The sequence below is a fragment of the Larus michahellis genome, chromosome 1 (assembly GCF_964199755.1).
Source record: "Larus michahellis chromosome 1, bLarMic1.1, whole genome shotgun sequence".
In the NCBI taxonomy this organism is placed as follows: domain Eukaryota; kingdom Metazoa; phylum Chordata; class Aves; order Charadriiformes; family Laridae; genus Larus; species Larus michahellis.
Genome location: NC_133896.1, coordinates 103,326,607 through 103,349,335, shown reverse-complemented (window position 1 = coordinate 103,349,335; position 22,729 = coordinate 103,326,607). Strand labels below are relative to the sequence as shown.

At 40.4% G+C, this 22,729-nt stretch overlaps 1 protein-coding gene across 1 annotated transcript in view; it reads right to left on the bottom strand.

The window, feature by feature from the left end:
• The window catches only part of TMPRSS7 (transmembrane serine protease 7), a 32,046-nt gene extending 17,569 nt beyond the window's left edge, over positions 1-14,477 (bottom strand). The window contains exons 1-7 of the mRNA XM_074597551.1: positions 14,412-14,477; positions 10,211-10,403; positions 9,218-9,348; positions 6,700-6,767; positions 5,719-5,912; positions 4,782-4,820; positions 1,171-1,399 (exon numbers count right to left, since the gene is read on the bottom strand). Of these exons, the coding sequence (XP_074453652.1) occupies positions 1,171-1,399; positions 4,782-4,820; positions 5,719-5,912; positions 6,700-6,767; positions 9,218-9,348; positions 10,211-10,403; positions 14,412-14,462 (905 nt within the window). The 5' untranslated portion in view covers positions 14,463-14,477. The remainder of the gene's footprint in view (positions 1-1,170; positions 1,400-4,781; positions 4,821-5,718; positions 5,913-6,699; positions 6,768-9,217; positions 9,349-10,210; positions 10,404-14,411) is intronic.
• Positions 14,478-22,729: the final 8,252 nt, after the last annotated feature.

Genomic DNA, 22,729 nt, shown 5'->3' with positions numbered 1-22,729 from the left:
TTGCAAACATGAAAAGGAAGATGGAATGGTTAGCCATAGGAGATAATACTGACTTTCAGCCTTCACTCCAAGAAAAATGAAGGAAGCCAATAGTAAAGAAGGGCCTGTAGAAAGAGACCAACTATTTTATTAGACCAACAGATTTAGCTTGAGTTTGGGGAGTGGGAAAGGCAAGAAGTTATTCTTCAAGTCAGAAATTAAGAATCTGAGCCAATCAACTAGTCTCATAAAAAAAAAACCAAACATATATATATGTTGCTTTCCATATGCATTACCTAGCAGATACCCTCAGACCTCTACAGATACTAACAAGTGAGTGAACACCAATGGCTGTTTTATAGACAAGCCAGTGAGTGATTCAGATTACTAGAAGACAGCTCCCGAAGAGGACTGAAAAGCCAGTGCTCTTCTTTGAGGCTTATACACACACTGACAGGACAGAGAAAAGGATTTAATGGGTCAAAACACTGAGTTCTTCGTCTACTTGGTGGAGGTGCTGCTTTCACCTTTTGGTATGACGACCTCTATGGAATTAGTTACTAGGAATTTCAAACAAAAAAGTCCCCAAAGAAGCCTACTGGATCATTAAAGACACAAAAAAAAAAAACAGAATTTTTTTTTTTTTTTTTAAATAATAGTCTGCATATCTCAGTGCACGGGAGCTTCAACTCTAGATTTCAATAACGCTCTGAACTACTCAAACAGAGCAGCTGAAAAAAGTGCTGAAGTGGTCAGGGGCAGTAAGTATCCAAAGAATCACAAGACTTAATTTTAGAATTTCAGTCTTCGTATGAAGAGCACTAAGCTTCATATGGAAGAAGAGTTTTCTTAGGGGAGGAAATGATGACATTTTATTTTAGTTAGCATCTGTTTCCTGACAAGAAACAGAAAATTCCACCCAGTAATGTGTGAACTTCTCAAGGTTCTGCAGCTAGGTGAAGGTGCACTCCAGCTGAAGAATAAAAAAGAATTTAAAGAGTATTTAAGTGTTTCTTTTATTAGAAAAACAAACTTCTCCACTTTGCCAGGTGTTTGTGCATAACGCATGGAGATCAGAGTATTTTTAACAAAACAAAAAACCCACCAAAAATGCAGTTGACAAATCTACAGGGAAAAAAAAAAAAACCCCGAATGATTGTCAATGAATTCTCAATGAAAATTTATACTCACCGGTACAGTATCTTATGTTTGATTGGCATCAGAGAGTCATAAATGGTTAGCGAGTCAGTGATGCAGTTATCTGCTTCGATCTGAAGGGATACTATTGAAAGGCGAATAAGATGGCCCACTGATGCAGTCAGCTTAAAATAGCAGATTGTTCCTCCTGAGGTAGCATGGATATCCAGAGGAAAGTGCTCATGTAGGTGATCAGCATACAGATCATACATACAATTTGTTCCTGTGGAAATGTCACATTTTCAACACTGGACACTCGTTACAAAATGGTTATATCCTCATGCACTTTAAAAAAAAAAATCCTAAAACCAATTTTAAACTAAAGCAACATAAGAAAGCATAGCTAAATATGAAAACAAAATAGTCTATACCACTCTTTGTTTGCATCTTAGTTACAAGTTTGTGGTCAAAGAAAAGTCTATTCATAAAACCATAGATCTTGGCAAACAGTGCTGTAAGTAAGTCCTTGTAGAGTATTTGCACAAAAGCACCAACATTTTGTACAACAGGTATTTGCAGTTAACAAAGATCTGTGGATCTCCCAGAGGATCAAATAATTATTCAGTAGGAAATGTTCATCAAAGCAGAAATCAACGCATATTGGGATATTTATAATAAATAAAATAAAAACCAAATAAAAATCAAACTACATTTTTTTTATTACTCGGATTTTTTTAGATTATTGTCCAAACATCAGGCTTTTCAATGTTTTATTGTGAATTGAGCTGTAAGTTCTACCACTAAATTCAGATTCACCACTTCATTCAGGTTGGAAAGGATGCTAGGACCCTTTTTGTTCAACATCCTGCTCAAAGCAGGGTCAAAATTAATTCAGACCAGGATTCTGTCCTGCCAAGTGTTGAAAACATTTGCAGCATTAGAAATCACTGTTAGAAATGGAAGTAAGTACCGTGAAATATAAATGATACAGCCTAGACAACAAAACACTTGCATTTAAAAAAAACCAAAACAAACAGGCAGGGGCAGAAGGGCTGTGTCATAATTTAGGTAAGAATCACCTGAAAATTACCCCACTTACATCCAATTTTCCAATTAAGCTCAAAAAATTGTTGCTTTCAAGTCAAACATATTGAGTGAGGTCTTTATTTCAATTCAATATCGCAGCTCCCATTCAGCAAAAAGCTTAGGGATTTTTTTGTTTGGTCATATCTAAAACTCTTAACATAGCTTTTTGAAAGGTGAGAAGGAGGAAAATGCAAATAAGAGAGAATAAGATCCAAAGTAAATATTTGCATTAATTTCTGCCTATTAAAAAGACAGGTCTCTGAAATAGTTACTGTTGTGGAACACCAATTAGAGCATTGTGAATGTTCACTCAAATTAAATGTTGGCCTTTTAACTAGCAGTTAATCCAGACAGGAAGTGGCAGGCTTTGTCTGACTTCCACTTCTAATTTACAATCTCGAAACTAATGCTATGAATGTTCATGAACAATCCGTAGGGGTCACATACTGTTCAGCTGAATTACAGTTAAAACTATTTAAAGCTTTGCTTGAGCCATTGTTCTTGCTTCTTGTTCTTATCTCTTCCCAATAGCATTTGTTTTATAATAGTTATTTGAGCTTATTTCTGCACCCTTAACAAAGCCAGCTTTGATCATAATCTTTAGAATTATGTGATTACCCTTATTTCTACTAAGTAAATAATAATGTGACTGGCTCACTGCTGGTGTGGAGCACAGTGCAGAGGATTCAGAGTTGGCTCTGGAACTAGAAGTAATGCAAGCACAGCAGCTCGAAACCAAAGCTGGATACAGTCTTTACCCAAACAGACCCTGCATAGCCAGGTACCATGGCAATCCAAGTCACTCACATCTGCTGAATCTCTACAAGTCCCTTTTCCAACACATTCTTCAAGAAATCTGTACTCCAGTGCTGTGCCTGAAATAACAACTAGGTGTAGCTTCATGCCAAAGTTAACTCCATTGCTCTCAAAACGTAATGAGGCGATGCACCTTCCTTGTATGCTGCTGCATTAACACTTTCACCTCTCCACCATAGTCTACAGTCCTAAGCAGACACACTCAAGGTACCGCAACAAATGAAATGGCGCCAGTATAAGACTTTCCTCAGCTCCTGTGGCAAACCATGTTGTTGTTCCCCTGCAACTTGCATGCCAGCACTGCGCTTCTCATAAATACCAGTTGCCATCTGTGGTTGACTACACTGTAAGTCTCTGAAAGATGTCGACAATATGGACGGTCATCCTTCTCCCTTTGTGTGAAAGGTACTATCTAAGTCCTAAAAAAGCCTTAACATCAATATTTGTGCTGCACTTTTCTCCTTATTTTCTTCTCTTTTAGGGACTGCACTCCGGAACAAATTGAAACACAAGATCTGACTGTATTTATTCTTCTGCCCTGCAACACTGAACTGGGAGATGCAATTGCTATGCAAGTAAGCACCAATACACAAAATTCTTCTATATAATTAAAATGCATGTAAGAAGGTGTGACATAAGGAGATGTGACAAAGACCAATATTGCTATGCTTTGCAGTTTTAAGTCAGGAAAGCTTTTGAGCAAATGAATGCTTCAGCAAACTTGACCTGAATTTTGAGAAATTATGGGCCGATATCAATGTAACCGTTGCAAACCACGGCCCAGGGTCTGTGACCCAAAGTCCACCTGTGGCAGCAGTACTTGGAGACCTTGACTTGGCTGCACTGACAAAGGTCATTGTTGACTTCTGAGAAAGTATGCAAGCTAAAACCTTGCAAGATAACAGAAGCGGAAGTCACAGATAGAAATGTAATTGTTGAAATAGTACCAGTTAATGTCTCAGAAAAGACAAATACAGACATGGAAAGGTATAAAGCCCTTAAAAAACCGAAAGGGTGCAAGTAAGCCTGTGTCAAGGAATAAGGGAGGCCAACACATCCCTCCTACCTGACTGACAGCTGCTGGCCCAACAGACTCATCAGGTGTCTGCATCAAAGGCGATCAGCATACCATTGCTTAGCCTAGTAGCACATTTTTTCTAGGTACCAACTCCACAGACTAGTGAACATAGATATAATGTACTTTCAAACTGCTTGTAAAGTCTCTGCACACTGCCAGAGAACCCTGCTGGGAGGTTTACAACATGAAACCAAGCAGTTACATAAGTAGTGTCTCCCATAAACCTGGCAAAACTGAACTGCTTAAACTAATTTCTGTTAGGGAATTCATTCAAAAGAAAAAACTCATCATTAACCTTGGAGAAAAGGGAGTAATGGATTATAAAGGATGAACAAAAGCATTGCTATTGTTTATCTCAAAAGCCAATAAACAAATTCAGTACTGCCCAGTTTGGAAAACCTTAATCTTCTCTTCAACACAGTGAATAGCAAACAACTGACTGACTGATTTTATTTCCTATCATGCCACCAGGTACATACACCAGTCAGACTAAAGACAGGTAGTTTCTGTATTTGTCATATGCAAGACTCCTGGCCACTCTTAGAGCAGCTCAGGACATAAATGCCAAGGCTGAATTTAACCCTCTTAAATTAACACTGAACAGTATCTTTGAGTCTAAGACATGAACTAAAAGCTTTGTTCTCTACCTCTCCTCTGCCAGGAAGCTGCCAAAATGGTGAATTACCTGTTCCCGTGGTTGACCAATAATCTGATCGAAGACCTGCTGTGTGGAAAGAGAGTTGTGTGAGTCTTTTCATTTGCTCAAAATACAGCATTCAGGGTTTAATTTAATTGCACTACTTTAATCATAACAATAAACACACAGAACGAAACAGTTATCTCAGCAAGGGAGGCTGCCCGAGGCCACTTCATTTCTGCAAATTCTGCAAGCAGCTTTGGAGGTATCATGTCCCCAGACATCTTAGTGCACGACGCAAGAAGAGACTGCATGTCAATTAAGCAATCAAATTTAATTGAAGGACTGAGACAGAGGTACCCAGGAGGTCATTTTCTCACCCTTTGCCACAGTCTCTTCCAGTTTTCAGTTGGACAGACTTGTTGAATGAAGCTTGTTCTGACATTTGTTCATAGACATGAAAATCATATATTTTGTAGCTACTTAGATTAAACAGATAGTTGAATTCTACATTACGAACTTCTTCCCCAGACAGGAATGGCACAGGAATTGTTTAATGATTAGGCAGCTTTATAATCCATTTCTTAATCTTTAATAAAGGGGTGACAAGAATCTCATTTTCAATGGAAGGGCTAAAGTTTGATTGAAATCTTAACCCTTCACCTTTTTATACTTTTAAAGTCATAGACTAACCCAAGTCTGAGCTGGCTACAAGGTGTCAGGTTCATCTGAATTTGAACATAAGCACTCCAAGTAAAGAAAGTTTTGCAGTCGGTGTTCACTTTGTACCTTGATTTGACCTCAAATCTCATTTTAATTTTCCTTTTCCTCACCCCTTCACCCCCCTCCCCCAATAATTTTAGTATTAGAAGCTAAAGAAGCTGGATAAAGATTTTGGTTTATTTATAGAATTTTCTACTCCAAGATAAAAATGTTTTCTTAACAAAGTATTTCCTCAAGGGCATGGGTATGTGCTAATACTAACCACTTAGTACAATGGAGTCCATGTCAACCGCAAGGCCCTGAAGACTTCCCACCGAGGTCCGGTTAACGATACTTGTCTGAATGGAATCCTTTAAAATGGCAGCCACGCAATCCTCACACAGCACTTGGCCTTTCGCCTGTGGTACCACAAATACGATCCAGAAGTGAATGAGGAGGCCTCCCTTGTTGTTGTTACTGAAATAAAAAGGTCCTACAGTTTACCATCATGTTGAAAGTTTTCTGAAAACTAGACTCTCGACACAAGCTTCTGAAGTACAATTTTAGAAGAGTATGGCTTATTTCTGTCTTGCCTTGCTGCTTTGACATACTGAATGTATTTTCTCTCCTAAAAAAATAAATGTAAAAAAAAAAAAAAAACACAAAACCAAAAACGCACTCCTCACACTTGGTTGGTGATCTTCACTAGGCAGATTTCCTGAGGGCTCCTGACTTTTGAGATCTATGGAAATCATCATATCTACTTGAATTACAGCTGGTTTATCTCCTAAAGATCATTGGATTGGAATGACCAATCCTCTAGCATTAATGGCATACATAATAGTAGAGTAAACGTATTTTATTGCAGGATAGGGATTTTCCCCTTCTTCTGTCAGTAGAAAATAGTTTTATAACAACAAAATATGTGAAACTTGGTCAATAATACAGAGTTGTGCTCTAACAGCATGTTTGAGTGGTTAAACTTCTGTGTCGCTATCAGCCAAAGCATCACTGAACCTCTTAAGGGACATTATTTCTGTTTACCTTAGATTATACTCCTGGCAGACAAGGAACTGCTTATATGACTTTAGTTCACCCTTACTTTTGTGAAATGAATTGGTAGACGTTATAAATGTATTTTGGTATCGGTACAAGTGCATAGCAAACAGATTAAATCATAACCACTGACAAGAGGTTTCTCTTGTGGACTCATTACGTTATATACTACCCAGCAGAAATACAATTACATTAACCACAGTTTTACCTGACTTCTGAAACTGTGGACTGCTTATAAAATTTGGAGAAAGAGGAGGTTGTGTAGACCAAGTTCATCTGAAAGAGAAGATGAAGAATGAGCATTTCTGAAAATCAGCCATACCTAGAGATGTTATATGCCTAGGCTTTCCTAGGAACATCCTCTTTTCCACCAAGAATATGCAATCTGCACACATTTCCAGACATACAGCAGTGAAGCCATGGCAGAGCGGTAGACAAGAACAGACCAGCTCTGCAATGCACCCATAACAAGTCTAATATTCCCAGGAAACATTAAATCTTCTGCCCATAGCCAGTTGATGCATACAGCAATGCTTTTTCCAAATAAATGAGTTTTGGAAAGAGTGCGTGTTCTTTGCCCAGCAAGCCCCAATCACAGAGGGCTTCCCTATCCTGATGCTGAATCTTAGGGCCAGTCTTCAGGAAATAAGCACGTACTCATAACCTTTTCTGTGCTGGTACTAAGGTGTAGTTAACTCATAACAGAGCTTTTTCCCCACAGAATCACAGAAATACTAAGATTGGAAGGGGCCTCTGGAGAGCCTCTGGTCCAACCCATCTGCCCAAAGCAGGATCAACTACACCAGGTTGCTCATGGCCACATCCAGTTGAATATCTCCAAGAATGGAGACTGCCCAACCTCTCTGGACAACCTGCTCCAGTGTTTGATCACCTTCACGGTTAAACAGTTTTTTCTGATGTTTATGTGGAATTTTATTGCATTTAAATTCAGTTTGTGTCTATTTTCTTCACTAACAGCTTAGTATTAACATACTTCTTTCCAATACACAGTGTAATAATGTGGAGAAAGAAAAAATCTGCTGATTTCATGCTGCGGGGCTGTCTTTGGGGAAAGCAAGCTCTCAGTTCCAGCAGTTCTTTGTATGTGTGTGATGATACCAGTGTGACGATAACCTTCATTCCTCTTGTTCCAAGAGGCACACTTCTAAAGCCACAAGGTGGCATGTACCTCAAGCTGTTCAGACCTCATCCCGCTGCTTAATGGGTAAAATTAATGGCCAAGGGACTGTAACATGGATTATTTTGAAGAAAAGGCTGTAAAAAATCACATTAATATTAGTCCCTAACTTTTAGTGTTTAACACAGGAAGTTTGAACAATTATTTTAAGAGCCTAAATAAAATGGGTGGAGCTCAATCTTTCTCCAGATTAGGCTACAAGGGATTTTGTATATGACTGTTACTATGAAAGGAGAAAGAAGCCTATCTTGAGAGGTTCTTCCACTACCACTCTGGGCGTCTCTGGGCCAGGAGCTATGAACAAAAGGGTTTTAAGGAGGAAAACAAACAAAACCCCAAATCCCCCACATCCCTACTAGCGATTTTAGTCAAGTCATGTCAACAAGAACTGCAGTTTCAGTAATGTAAAATCCATCGGTGAGTTCAGACAGTTTACAGACAAAAAAATGATTTCCAAGTTACGTTCAAGTAGGAGGTGGTGACACTGGCAGTTCGCAACTTGCTGTCTGTCACCTCTCTCCACTGCACGTCACAACAGCAGGATACTCCGGCACAAGAGCAAGGCACGGGGCTCACAGCAGGTTAGATCTGCTCCATGGAGAGTGGGGAAAGGACACTTCTTGTGCTCGTCGTCTGTCACCCCTGCCTGAAAGCACTCCAGTCATTAAGGTGCAGGACTAGGAAAACTAAACTATCTGCTTTCAAGTCTCTTGTGATCCAGCTCGTAGAAGGGGGGGGAAGATAGAGCTGGGAAACAGGAACATAAGTTTGTATTATAAGATGAAAAAAAATTAGCAATTATTAAAAAACCCCTTGCTTCTATCTGACGTAATTTTTGTTGTTGTTTGTTTAGCAGTTTTCTTACTATTGCTTGAATCCTTACGTGGACAGCGCTGCATTTCCTGGCATTAATGTCTTTTTACTCCCCACATCAAATGTCTTTAAAGTCATATTTGCTCTTAACCGAGATTCCCACGCTTCTCTTCCCACTCTAGAGCAACCTTAACTGCCTACAACAGAGTGCTATTTCTGCTTTGACTGATGCAAGGTGTTTGGGAAGAATAATGGTCTTTAGAATACCTCGCATCAGAAGGAAATGTAAATGTAAATATGTTTGAGAGCTCTAAGGTAATTATAGATGCTCTAAGGCAGAAGACTGGCAGCAGATACCAATTTAAATGCAAAAGACTTTATCGGCGTAAAGTCACAAAAGCGGCGATTAAGTTTTGTAGGGCTTATGTAGAGTTCTATGAATAGACTGGTTTGTGGGGGGAGATAGGTAAAATTTAAATGTAAAAAAAATGTCAAATGTAAATGTAAAAGTCAAACAGACCTTTTCAAAACTCAGTTTGTGATTAATAGGCTGAAAGCACTCAGTTCCTTTCTGCCTCCAGATAGCCACCCTTTGTACACAGTCTTCTGGGGGAGGGGAAGCAGAACATGGCAGCAGACCCAACGGCACCTGAAAGTTGCACCTCTTGTTCACAGCTCTCATCTTTTTGCTAGCCAAGCAGCCCACTCGTCTTACCACATGCTGCACATTCTGTGCCACGGAGAGGAATTCTTTCGACTCCTTCTGCCTATATTCTGGGAGAAACTCTATGTTGGCAACACGAAACAATCCAACAAAATATAATGCATCTTTGTTTTCTGCCTGAACTGCAAGAAACAAAGACGACAGTTAGCCTCCAATATTGAGGGTTTTTTTTAATAATAATGAGATTTTTTTTCTGATTAAATTCTAAACCAAATCAATCTATTCAGCCTTACAGTGGAAAGGACTACCAAATGAACACTACATTTTCACAACCAGACTGTTCTAGATGAGCACCACAATATGAAGGTTAATTGAGCACCTGTTCCCTACACACAAGATAAGATACCACCATACAAATGAACCAGCATAACAAAGGCAGTATCAACATCCAGATTCTGGAGCATCCCTAAGGAATCTTAGGCAATATTAGCATTAGGGGCTTAAATAGGAGAACATAGCTTTTACTGCCCTTTTAGACACGTCAAGAAAGAAGGGAACACTCCACAGAAGTGATAATTTCTTGACCTGTCCAGTGTTTTTACAGAGCTTAAAATAAATATTTGCCTTCTATATTTTATTTCCCTTTAATTTATTTAAATCTATTCTGCATGAGAAACAAAGAACTTAACTGGCCTTCAGCAGGCCAAGAAACACAGTGGAAGTCAAAATTTGAGGAATCAAGTTCATAGGGACTGTCAGGTTTGCACAATTATCTAGCATGTGTGAAAAAAAAAATATATATTTTGCATAACACTTAAAATAAAAAGTCACACTTCCTAAAGCCAGCGGCTATGCCTGCTCTTATAATTGCTTGTTAATTCAACTCTCTGAAGTCTTAACAAAGAAGCCCAAAAGTCTTTCAGGCCCCATTTAAATAAGTTTCATGTTTATTTTAGAAACAGCCTTCAGGAAATCCTAAACCCAACTGAAAGTGCTATTGGGGACAGTGATGTGTGAAATTGGCATGAGTGTTCAGCAACTCACCAATGAAGAGCCACAGTAACGTCCAGGTTACAACTCCTAATATGAATAGAATGAGGGTAAAGAGAATTATTTTGTTTTGAAAATTCCACAGCAACTTATCTTTTTTCTTCGCTTTGCCATGTTTCTTCCTTGCCAGAATCCTCTTTGCCAATTTATCTTCTGCAGTTACCATTTGGACTGAGATGTTGGTTACCTAAAATAAGGTGAAAGACAACAAAAAATGTGGAACATTTCTAACAGCGATTGACTGACTGACAACTAAACCAGATTCACACCCTTATTGATCTGTTACTGCATATGCACAACTATAATTAACTTAGTAGCAGTTTAAAACTCCAGTCAGAAAGTAAGGTCCTTTTCTTCCAGACACTTGCTGATATAACCACAAAGTCAGTCCCTATCGTGTAAGGATGTAAAACCCCAATGTACCCTAGGATAACAGCTCACCATGCAACAGCTACCCAGCATTAACCATCTGGATGAATGCTAATATCCTTATGCATCCCTCATTAGTGTAAATTAGCCCTCTTTAGTCCAAAGGGTAGACAGCACTGAATTACTTTGCACTATCTGCACGCGAGATGCATACGCAGACACGTGCTGCACATCAAGCAGCTTTTCACCAGCAGCTCGGTAACATAACCTAGCAAGGTGTCCCATGACCTGAGTAGTTGCTATGTTTATGCAAGTTTGGTGCAGAAGTAGGCACATGTTCAGTCAATATCATGCCTTTTGTACGAAGTAGGAGGGAGCGGTTAGCATGATATTCAAATAGTCAATCCTTTTTTCAATACTATAGCTTGTCCTTTCCCTGCTAAAGAACCAAGAGGCCGTCATACGCATGCTATCGTTGCTTCCCCCCAACCCATTGTCAGAATGTCACTGCTGTTCGAAAAAAAGCCCCATTTTCTTCTCAGACTAGATCTATCCCAATACAAGCGGGCTCAACCCATTCATTCCTCAGAAAAAGAGTCTCTACTTCCTTTTAGGATGAGGACCAGTGGGTACAGACATCCTCCTCCTGCATGTCCAGCTCCCTCTGAAAAGTTTCCTCCAGTGAACAGGAGGACGTAGCACAGGTCTTACTGGGATGGGACCTGGACAAGGTTGTCACCTGGATACCCAGCCCCTTTATGGTTTATTTTGAACTTCAGTCCCGCATTTTCTAAACCTAGATTCAAAATAGCGCCTGACCATCTTATCTAGGTACAAAAAAACTACTATGTGACCATTTCTTGCAGGAATAGTTTCTGCTTTCTATACATATCTTACCTATGTACGGTTTGGTCTGTTCTGGAAAATCTGTTCGTACCAGACAGTCCCCCAGGCATTTTCCTCTGCAGGAGATAATGCATTTAAGCATACAAATAATGTCTATCAGTTGCTGTAAGCATAGCAAGAGCTACCTGGGGGAATCTCTGGGACTTCATAAAATTCCCACTTGGAGTGCTCTTGTGACAGTCAAACACTTTGTTGTGAGATCAGCAAGAGGTTCAATCACCTTTTCTCAAGTCAATTCATTGTCTCATCTATGCCAGAGGATAGCTGGCAAGTTCCTGGGCCACTCAGGGCATTAATGACCAAGTGCACTGGGTATGATGAACACAGGCATAGCTGTGATACACAGCTGCACCAGAAATAGAACTATAAAAAGCCTTGTATTTCCTCCTTATATCACAACTAAAACATAAGTTACGCAATATTGCCACAACAATAAGGAACACTCAGGAAAAATATTCCAAAAACATGGTGATAATAGTGAGAGGGAAGGTTCTCGAGAGGCTGCCTTAAGAAGTTGTAGGTTTAAGGACACTTGCAAAGCAGGTCTCCCCTGCCTCACCACTGATTTTATGTCACTTGGGGGCTAGGATGTGCACAGAGGTACACCATCTCTCAGTAATGTAGATCAAGAATCTCTGACAAAGACCGACGATGACTGGTCTATGATTTGCGCAAGGTGCAGATAGCCTCTCTCTGCTGAGGGACAAACCCCTGTCCCATCACCTATCCCCTTCTGTGCCCACACAGGAAAACACCAAGGAATTCACAATCTCTCTAGAACAGATGCACATACAACAGCACAGACCCTGACTTGGGCAGATCTGGCTGTTCCCTACGCTCAATAGACCCTTCTTACTTTCTGCAGAGCCAGAAAGGATAGGCAGTGAAGAGAAAGACTGCCACAAGCTTCCAGGCTATTTGCCATCATTTCATTCCTTTGAAGCCTCTCAGAAGGTACACTGCGAGAGTGTGGCCTGTTGCCGAATAAAATATGTGGGCACAAGACCCATTTTTCATTCCTACTAACTCTATTTCGTTTGACGAGGCGGAAGACTATGACAAGAAGTATCAGTTAAGAACTGCACTCCCAAGTTATCAACGTGGGATGCTAAGCTTAATACAGTGACTACAAAAACTACATGCTGGTGGAGCTTGACACCCAGGGAATGCCAAGCATGACTACTAGATATTTGCAAAAGCAATACTGTGAAATAATCTACAGTAAGGGGTTGTTTCCTTCTGCCCAACACTAGTAAAGCCACATCTGAAGTACTGTGTCCAGTTTTGGGCCCATCAGTAGAACAGACATGTTGATAAACCGGAGTGATTCCAGGGGAAGGCCACAGGAGGCAAGGGGCTGGAGGATGTGGTGTCGAGCAAAAAGCTGAGAGCTTGATATTAGCCCTGACTTTTAAAAACGGTTGGTAGATCACCTTAAGAAGTCCCCACAAAGGTAAATTTTTCTATGATTCTCTGATACTAAGCCCAAAGTATGAGAGTATTATGTACTGAGTATTATGTACTCTGTATTGTGCCCTTTCAATGAAAGCGCTTTGTGTACCCTCACAGAGACAGCATAAGCAACATCATCACAAACACCCTGCCATTCTCATAGCCAAATACAATCTAGCTAGCAATCTTTCACCTCAGAGTTGAAGATATTCAAAGATGAGAAGAAAAATGAGTAATAAGTAATACGAGTAATAACAAGTAGAGTAATAAGACCCACTAGTACACTTTACAACTCCTTAAACAAAATGCAAACACACTGAACTGGAAGATTTCAGACTTCTATCTGCTACCTAAGGTAATTAGCTGCACTCGGTTTGCATGTTCTCAAGAAGGATTCAATTTGCTTGTCTTCTGTATTTTTTTAAAACCTTGTTAAGTATAAATTTGTTTGTGTAAAGCTCTGCTCTGTCATGTAAAGTTCCCTTATACGCTCAGGTGTTCAACAGGACAGCTCGAGACGGCTGAATGAATGTTCAGTTCTGACATCTGAAATCTGGGGCTCTTTCATCAAGGTTTTCCCAAGAATATTTTATATTTAAATTTTCAAATGTCATTCATTTTTGTAACTGTAGACTTAACCAGACAGATTTATTCTTAAAAATTGGATACAAAGTTCCTGTCAAGGAACTTTAAAGACTGATCAAGATTGACATCACTGGACTTTAAGTATGCACTTGAAGCAGCTAATGCCTCCTTTGCATCTACCGCAATTCTAATCTTATTTTTAAAAATGCCCTTCATGTATCAAGGCTTGCATGGAAAGTTCTCTATTACACAGGATTCATAGGAATATTGAAAGCTATGTTCTACATTTTAAATATTTCCCTAGGTTATATTAGTTTATCATAAACACTTTATAGTAAGGAAAAAAAAAAGGCACAGTTAAGCTGTCCCCTTCTCTCAATAAGGATCGCAATTCTTAATTCAGCTTTCCTCCCTACTGCAATGTAGTTCTTCTGCTCTAGAATTTGTTCCCAGCTAAAACTGCAATTTGACTATCACCGTACACTGAATTATTTAATTGCTTCTTTGTCATGAGTCAATGCTCATGCAATAATCCCCTTCTGTATCTTCTCAGGGAAAAACAAAACATGTTACCTACTTTAATGTTGCCTTTCTTGCCTAGAAGTTGATTTCTTTTTCGAAAAACGTGCTGCCATGACACCAATATAAGCTTTTCCTATTGTCACACTGACATTCCCATTATTTCACTTGCCTGAAAATACATGTTACTAGCAAACTGAAGGTATATACAAACATATGTTGGCATTTTCAGATTGAGTTATAAACCAGAAACTTATAACAAATTAACTGGGATGTTAAGTTTAATATTTGAGAATTAGATCATAAGAGATCTAATAGTGTCAAGAAGGGTATGAAATCAAGAATGCTTAAGTCACCTACTTACACTTAGCTCTTCTTCAGGTTTAGCTGCTGGGGGATCATTTTTTTCATCCATTCCAGCAGAGTTAATTTTATTGCTCGTCCCAGCTGAAAAAGAGCCTTGCACCTTTTCTCAGGCACCACTTCTGCTTCTGAAGCTGAAGACAGCTCACAGCAGTGTCCAGGACCAAGAGAGGCATCAATTTACTTCGATGAGTTTCCAGTTGTAATCTCATCTGCCCTGTTGCTCTTTTGTGAATATTAGAAGGATACTATCAAGTAACTTTAGACATGAAAGTCGGAGAGAATAAACAGACTTTTGATAGTCTTTTTAAGCTGAAATGGACTCCAACTTGTTAAAAAAAAAATCACAGTGCTAAAATCTATATATCATTGAAACCTCACAAAATTACTTGCCATAAAGAAGAAAAGTAGCAAGTACAATGTAAATATGAGCGCAACATCATGCAACTAAAAGAAGGTAATTAAATTTAAGCACCTTGAGTAAGAGTGCGGCAAATAGCAGATAACAATTGCAAACCAAGAAGAGCATTTTGGCTCTTTTCTAGAATTTTGTAATATGTCTCTTGAACACTCAAATTTGGTTATTTTATTGTAACCCAGAAATAAGCGGCTCCAGGCAACATATTTTGTATTGTTAAAATAGATCAGGCTACACACTGAGAATCCTTTTTGTAATCAGATGCAGGAAGTCACTTGTACCATAACAGCGCCATTGTATTTTCTTTGATAATTAAATATTTATAGAGGATGTAAAACAGCACTTTCCTCAATGGATGCTAACTATAGAGCTGTCTTTACTTTTAAGTGGTTAACAATCTCAATGCCTTCCTTGGGTCAAATTCAGCACTGGCGAAATGCCAACTTTTTATTATAAGAAATACACATTCTATTCATTTATCTTTGAAGATATAAAACCTTGACTAACCTTAGCAACATAGTAGTGTAGAGGTATACAATAAAAAAGATGTAGCCAGACCCGACAACAGGCAAGCTCCAGGCGTGATCTACACTCCATTGCTGTAACCAACAATAGATGACTGACTTACTTAAACTACAAGGTAAAAAATTCCTACACTTAGATAATATACTTGTAATCTAAACTATTTCTTGTCTGCGTGTTAGTCTTTGGCTTCTGCCCTGAAGCACAATATTTATGTTCTCAGTCATTATTATTTGTTCTAGAACTGCAATATATTTTAACCATATGAAGAGATACGTTAAGCTCTGGGCCTTATTAATGCTTTAATAGCATAGGAAAATATATTCATTTATTCTGCATTACTATATAGAATTGCTTCCAACTCCCACTGTTTTTTTTTTTTTAATTACACTTAATTTTGGGGGGACTGCTGTGGTCTCTTAATGTGTTCATGTAACTCCCAAAAGCCTTCTACTATTCTGTGCGTGGGGATTTACTACGATATAAATGGTATCTCAGAAGCTGGTCCAGAGATTAAAAGAGCACTATACATAAAAATACTTTCCCTCTGTCAGTATCAAAGTGTTTTGCATGTTTATTCAATAAGTCCTTTATACTCTGAGGAAGCACAGTTATCATCTCCAGATTTCACTTTTCTTCAGCCATTTAACTTCACATATTTTCTCCTGAGATGATAAAAATAACCATGGTGTTTGTTACTGAAGTAGCAACAAGAGTCAATCACAAGGTATAGTATTAAATGCGTGCTTTAAACCGAGTAAGAAAATTATATGCCATTTTCTCTAGATTACACAGAAAAGCTGAGGTGGAAGTTATTTCCATCCCTTCAATGAGGTAAATAACATCATTACGCACCTTTCACTTATCTAAGGTGTATATGGGCCACTTGTATGAAATAAATCAGCAAAAAATAAAGTGGTGGAGAAGGAGGAGGAGATCGTCCAGGTGCCAGAGTAGAGATCCATGGCTGCAGGTCATGGAGGAGACCACGCTGGAGCAGATGTATATTCCTGAAGGACTGTGGCCCATGGAAAGACCATGCTGGAGCACAGGAAAAGTAAGAAAGAAGGAGCAGCAGAGAGAAACCATTGTATAGTGACCATAACCCCCCATCCCCACTGCGCTACTCGGGGTTTGGGCGGTGGAGGGGGGTGGGCAAGCAGAGGAGTCGGGAGTGAAGAAATGAAGTTGAGCCTGGGAAAGGGGGGACGAACAGTGTTCTTTCAATGTTTACCTTTTTGTTTCCCATTACCCAAGTTAGTAGTCACATTTTTATTTTAGTTGGCAATAAACTAAGTCAATTTTCCCCAAGTTGAGTCTGTTTCGCCTGTGACAGTAATTGGCAAGTAATCTCTCTGTCTTTATCTCAACCCATTAATTTTTTGTCCTTCCTGTTTTCTCCCCCCATCCTGTGGAGGAGGAGAGGGAGGGATGGAATGGCAGGGTGGGAGCTTGGCTGATAGCCACAGATAACAAACGAACAATTCAGCTCTCTAAGAGAAAAAGCTTGTCTTGCACCACACAAACCTAGTGCTAAGGTAGGAGAGAGGTAGCGTTCATCTCACCTGTCTCAGGCTGTCTAGAAGTTAGGTATATAAATCCAGGTTTGTTTTCTGGGCTCAGTCTAGACTCAATGGTGACGGAGAAGCATTCAAGACAGAGAAGATGAGTCACATTTTCACCACTGAGTAGAGATAGAAAAAAAGCATTTATCTTAGACTTGAATAAACCTATCATCTACAAAAATCTCTGTATAATACAAGTCTTTCCCCTCTGACCAAAGCTGCCTTCATGTCAGTTTGGATGCAATCTTTCTTGCTTCTTTAACCGATTGGAGCCTAGAACCAGCTTCCCAACGTAAGCCCACTAACATATCAGGGTGCTCTAGAGAACTACTAACCTCAGCATGTCATTTTTTCCTAAACTGAACATCGAAAGTGACAGTTTGCTTGTATTTCAGGATCTCCCTTTGCCAAGCAGCAATGTCTAACAAGCTGCACAAAAATGTGGGAGGAAGACAACGCACAGTTAATTCTACTAAAACCTGGTTTTGGTATCTATAAGAATTCTCTCGCATATTGCTTGTATCAGTTTTTCTTTAATCAAAACTCAGGCAAAGCACTAAGGTCTTAACATGCCTGTGAAAGCTAAATGAGGGTTTAAACAATGACTTACGATAACATTTGAGAAGGCATTCATAAGGCCTCTAAAGTCAATCAATTTTCATCAGAGCTGACACTAACACTGTACAATTGCACATCTTGTCCCTTGAATAGTTTTTCAAATTACAGCCAAGATTACTTCCAAAAGGAGAAGAAGAAGTTTTGGCTGTCCTTCCTAATAACAGAGCTGAATTTGTAATTCAGCTTTAGTTTGAACCTAGAGAAGGCCAAGTACCTTTGATAAGCACGTACTAACAATAACTGGTATGGTATTAACAGCCTGTGGAGATCTGCATGCACACAGGCAAGTCGTTAACATTTTGAACACATCTCTTCCATCACAGGAGACGAAACCAGCACAGAATAGCTGTTTCTTTAATTTTATTTTTAAGTCAAACTTGTGAGCAAGTTGAAATGAGGCTTTTATAAAAGTATGGAAGTGGGTAGCAATTGACTACTAAATACTAACTCACTAATAATGGACTACCAACTTATGTTTCAGTATCAACTTTGAATCTCTTTCTCCTCTCCCACTGAATGAATACCACGCTGCTTGCCTTCAAGATCTTTGTCATCTGGACATGCAGCTTTTTCTTTTTTTTTCCTTCTCCTTAAACTCTTAATTTCTGATTCCTGACAATGCTATGCACTATGCACTAGGGGCCTCCGATGCAACAAAATCATTTCCAACAGACAAAATCGTCTTGGAAAATTACAGGCAATTGAGCTGTCTTCAAAGATCCAGACGTGACGCATAACTGCCACTGACAGAGCACATCATCTGAAACGAAGCGGCTGACCACCTTGCAAAGCAGCCTCCCTGAGCGCTAATAGAGCTATTTTGCCTCGCCTGTGTGGACTGAGAACAGCTTAGTTATTTGTATCCCCGTCAATTTAAATTGAAACAAAAAGGCTAAGTGAGCACGTCTTTTGGGCGCAGCATCCATTTATCAGTCTGTGGCATTTTAAGGACAGACAAGCCCTGCTATTCCATCAGCTAATGGTCTCGCCCCACTCGCCTCTTATTGGGGCCACTAGCTAATTTTACTCTCAATTTCTTTCTTGCTTACATGAAATTGGACAGCTATGTATGGCAGGCAGCAAGGCAAGTAATATTGACACAGCGTACGTGAATCATACTACTAGATTGAATATAACTTGTTAGGAGAATCACAACGCCAGGAAATCTGCTGCATTTCAAATGAAGTAAACAATATACGAAAAAGATAGATTTTCCACAATAATGGGGTTGTCCCAGTTGAGCCAGCGCTGAAGTCAATGATAACACCCCCTACAGAAGTCAAGTCATGGCAGCACTTCAGCCAAGCAAAAGCAACGTTTGTGGCTTTTTCAGGTGATGAGACGTGCTGATGTGCAAACTCCCCTCTGCCAGAGTGCTCAGCCACGTGTGCTTGGATAGGTCAGGCCTGAGCAGACTTTGAGAAGCCAAGTCAAAGCACTTACTCTTACTGGTGAATGTGTCTGTGCTCCTCCCTGCGAATCACGCGTCACTTGGTGACCTGGTCCTGTTGAACGTGAACAAAGATGAAATTTGTAAGTTCCTTAAGGCTTCAGCTGTCCAAGAGCATTGGTCCACGAGGCTAAGGCCACCCAGAAGCTGTTACGATTAATGGACACCCCATTCTCTATCATCAAACTCTATGGACCACCTGGTAGGCAAACAGGAAAACATCTCCCTTCCCACAATTTCATAGCAATCAGCTGCCATAACGGATGCGTAGCCTAAATGAGACTACTACTGTTTAGTGCAAGTGAACCGAAGCTCACTCACTCACGTACGCAGGACTGCAGCATCTCCCCCAGGACACTGTGCCCAAGGCCTCCACAAGCCTCATGCCAGCCTAGCCCCAGTTTGCCGCAAATAAATTTCCCTATAAAATGCTAATGTCCTGCCCTTTCCACAGTTGCATTTTCCTTGCAATCAAGCAGATAATATCTTTGATACCCTGGAAGAAAACCAGCACTGGAAGTTTAACTCCTTGCCTTCCCTCCCGTCTTTCAAAAACTTACCCATGCCCCTTCCTTTCAGTCTTCACCTTTCATCTAATTTCTATTTCTCTTATTATCTTCTAAGTAGGAGGACAGAACAAAAAAAGCCTAGAAAAAACAAACAAAACTGGAGTTTTTTTGGCTTCATTACTTCCACCTGAAAGATTTCAGTGGGGCGTTCAGGCCACCTGTGCCTGTTTTATCCCTGCTCTATCAGGTCTCAGAGTCCTGTGATGTTGCCATCCAGGCAGCAATAGACTACAGCAAGCACATACAACTTCAAACCGTTAAGGAATTAAATGTGGGGTTTTTTTAAATTTTTGTTTTTAAAGCAAGGAACTTGAATTAACCTACTATCAAACAGTTAGATTATTTGCACTTCTGAGTGTTAAGCAAGGTGTTTCACTCAGTCTGGTGAATTTGGGGCTTCAATTTCTTTGTTCAGGGGTTATGGGGCAGGTCAGGATTCCACACCGTAGAAGTGACTGACACTGCTGGTGTCATCCCTCACCCACCAAAAGTGTTAATAAGTAGAGAACCCAAAAGGCCTACAGAGGTTAATTCAAGGACCGAAAAAAACTATACTTGATAGGGAGGGACACCAGGAAGTTAGTCCAGTTAATTCAACAAGGAAATGTTTAAACAAAAGTATTTTTAGTGTTTGAATTACATAGCTCTGTTCTTGGCAGGCTCCTCACCCAGACAAAAAAATTGTAAGTGCCAGCAGAGGCAGGGCAGTGCAACCAGATAACTTACAAAGGAAATCTGGTGTTCAGAATAAAAACCACACACAAGCACAGACAAACCAGTCAAGATGAACCACTAGTGAAGTCTGTTAACCATGAATACAACCAACCAAGGATTGCACTGACCCTCGTTCACCAAATTGCATGGTCCCCTGTTCAAATGTCTTTTCAGAGATGCTCCTGACGTTCTAGCTAGGTCATCACAGTCTCCTCTGACCTTGACAACTTTGAGTACTTGCAGGCAACAGCTCGATCTCAGCTGCAGGAACACTAATCTTCATTAGATGCTGATCACCAGCTTGAATATCTGCTCCTGCCCTTGGGCTGAGTGCAGTGAAATAACAGGCAGAAGTTAAGAGGATCTGGACTGGTGGAAACAAAAATGAAAGTCTAAATATAACGCTTGTTACTGTAATTCACATCAGCTGCATTTGTTTCTCCCACCTGCTTCTAGGTTCTGCACGACAGGCATTGCTGTTTGCACGTTGGTTAGAGCAGCAGGACTTCAAGGAGCTGGATGTGGTCATGATCTGCATATGGCAGTGCCCGTATGCATTCACTGACACACAACGAAATTGCAAGAACTACAGAGCTATTAACAGGAGAGAGCTACAGCCCTGTCTGCTCCATTTGCAATGTCATCACAAGGGCCCGACTAAAAAAGTGTTACCGTAGTTTGAGCTGCAGCTGAGGGGTTTCTGAGGGGCTTTACCTTTTGTGTCTGCTACGTGGAAGTTCAGCAGAAAGAAGCACCCTTCCCAGTCCTTGGGTTTCCATACAGACTCAACTCAAAGAGCTTGTGAACCCACCTCCAGCACTGTCACGTTAGCTAGTTCCATCACACAACATCTCACAGCAACGCCCCTTGAGCCAGCTCTGTGGACAAAAGCTTCATCTGGGATTTAAATACTGTATTTTTCCACAAGCAGGCCCCACCCCATATTTGTTCCGATAAACAGTCCTATGTCAGCAGGCTCAAGCCTCTCAATGTTAGAGCTGATCACCTCGTGAAAGATAAAATGAAGTTAATCAAGACCATTGGGGAAATCAGTCTGACCAGCAGTTTGCCAAACTGGGGAAGCCAGCTGAGATTTGTTTAAGGACCAGTACTTGAGGATCAGGAAGTTATCATGGGAAACAGAAGCTGATCACACGCCTGTGAGTTCGGTGCCTAGTAGAGATAGCTGGTCACATAAGCTGCACTTGCCTACTACAGCAAAATATCGGTATCCTTTGTTGTCTGGAAAGCACTGGCTAAGATCTCCACACTAAATCTTTTGTGTACAGTAACATCGGAACCTGCCAAGACTCTGCGCTTCTTCCGTGTAACAGAGCAGAGCTGAACGTCTGTGTGCCTCGACCTTCAGACACAGGGAACTCCCTATATCCACTTCTGTGTTAGCCAGTCATCTTCCTACCTTTTGCCTGTCCAGACTTGTAGTGGGATTATTTTAACAGGCGAGATGGATTCCTTGTGGTGTTTTGCCAAGTCAAAAGGAGGGGAGAGCTAATTTAGGATCATCTGAGATGCTGGCAGAGCCACCCTCCTAAGAGCTTTTACTGCCGTGGCCGCATAACCATACAAACAAGACCAAAACCACCTACATTTCACATGGACAGCCTGAACCCCTCCTCACCTAGTTTAGGATTTTGTGCAGCCTCAACTCAATCCTGCGAGTGCCATGCAGGGCTGTCAATATTTCTCCTGCAGCAGCATCGCCGGGAGGCAGCCGTAAGGGCCCTGCTACCCTTACACCCCCACGCTGAACCCATCACATTGTTGGGATCCGGTTCCAGAGACCAAATTTCTGGACTTGTCTCAGGCTGATCATTTCTCAAACTTTTCTCTAGTGACATTTTTAAGAATAGAAGATTTAGACTCCAATTTCCCTGTATTTCAGGGAGAGGAGGGGAGGGGTGGGCAGGGAGACTCTGTACGTAGAACATGATTCCTATTGTTTAAATTGGTTACAGAAGTGTTATTTTTCAACGGTTCTTCAGAATACATTGCGTTTTCTGCGCAGCCCTCCTCCTGAGGATTTTAAAGGACTCCCAGACACTGTGATAAGTCTCAGAAGTGCTTTGCATTTGTAATGAATCTCGAGGGAGGAAACATGATTCATCCTGTAAAACGCCAAGCAAATGGCGATAACCACAGCCTTTATCTCAAAGTGTAGCTACAAGCGCCCATAAGTAATGTTCCATAAAGAGCTATTTTTGGAGTCAATTTTTCTCGCTCCAAGGAGCAAAACAGTTCAAAAAAATAAATAATAATAAAAAAAAAAGTAAAATCCTTTTCTTTTGGAGGTGCCAGTTTCCTTTTGATGGATAGACACTCATCTGTCTCAGAGTAAAGAGACTTCAGCAGGAACACCGTCTTTCATTTCTTCAGATCAGGACGCAGGAACAGCTTATCCCGGTGCAGCAGCTTTGTCGGCGCAGAGGTGAGGTTCTGAAGAGA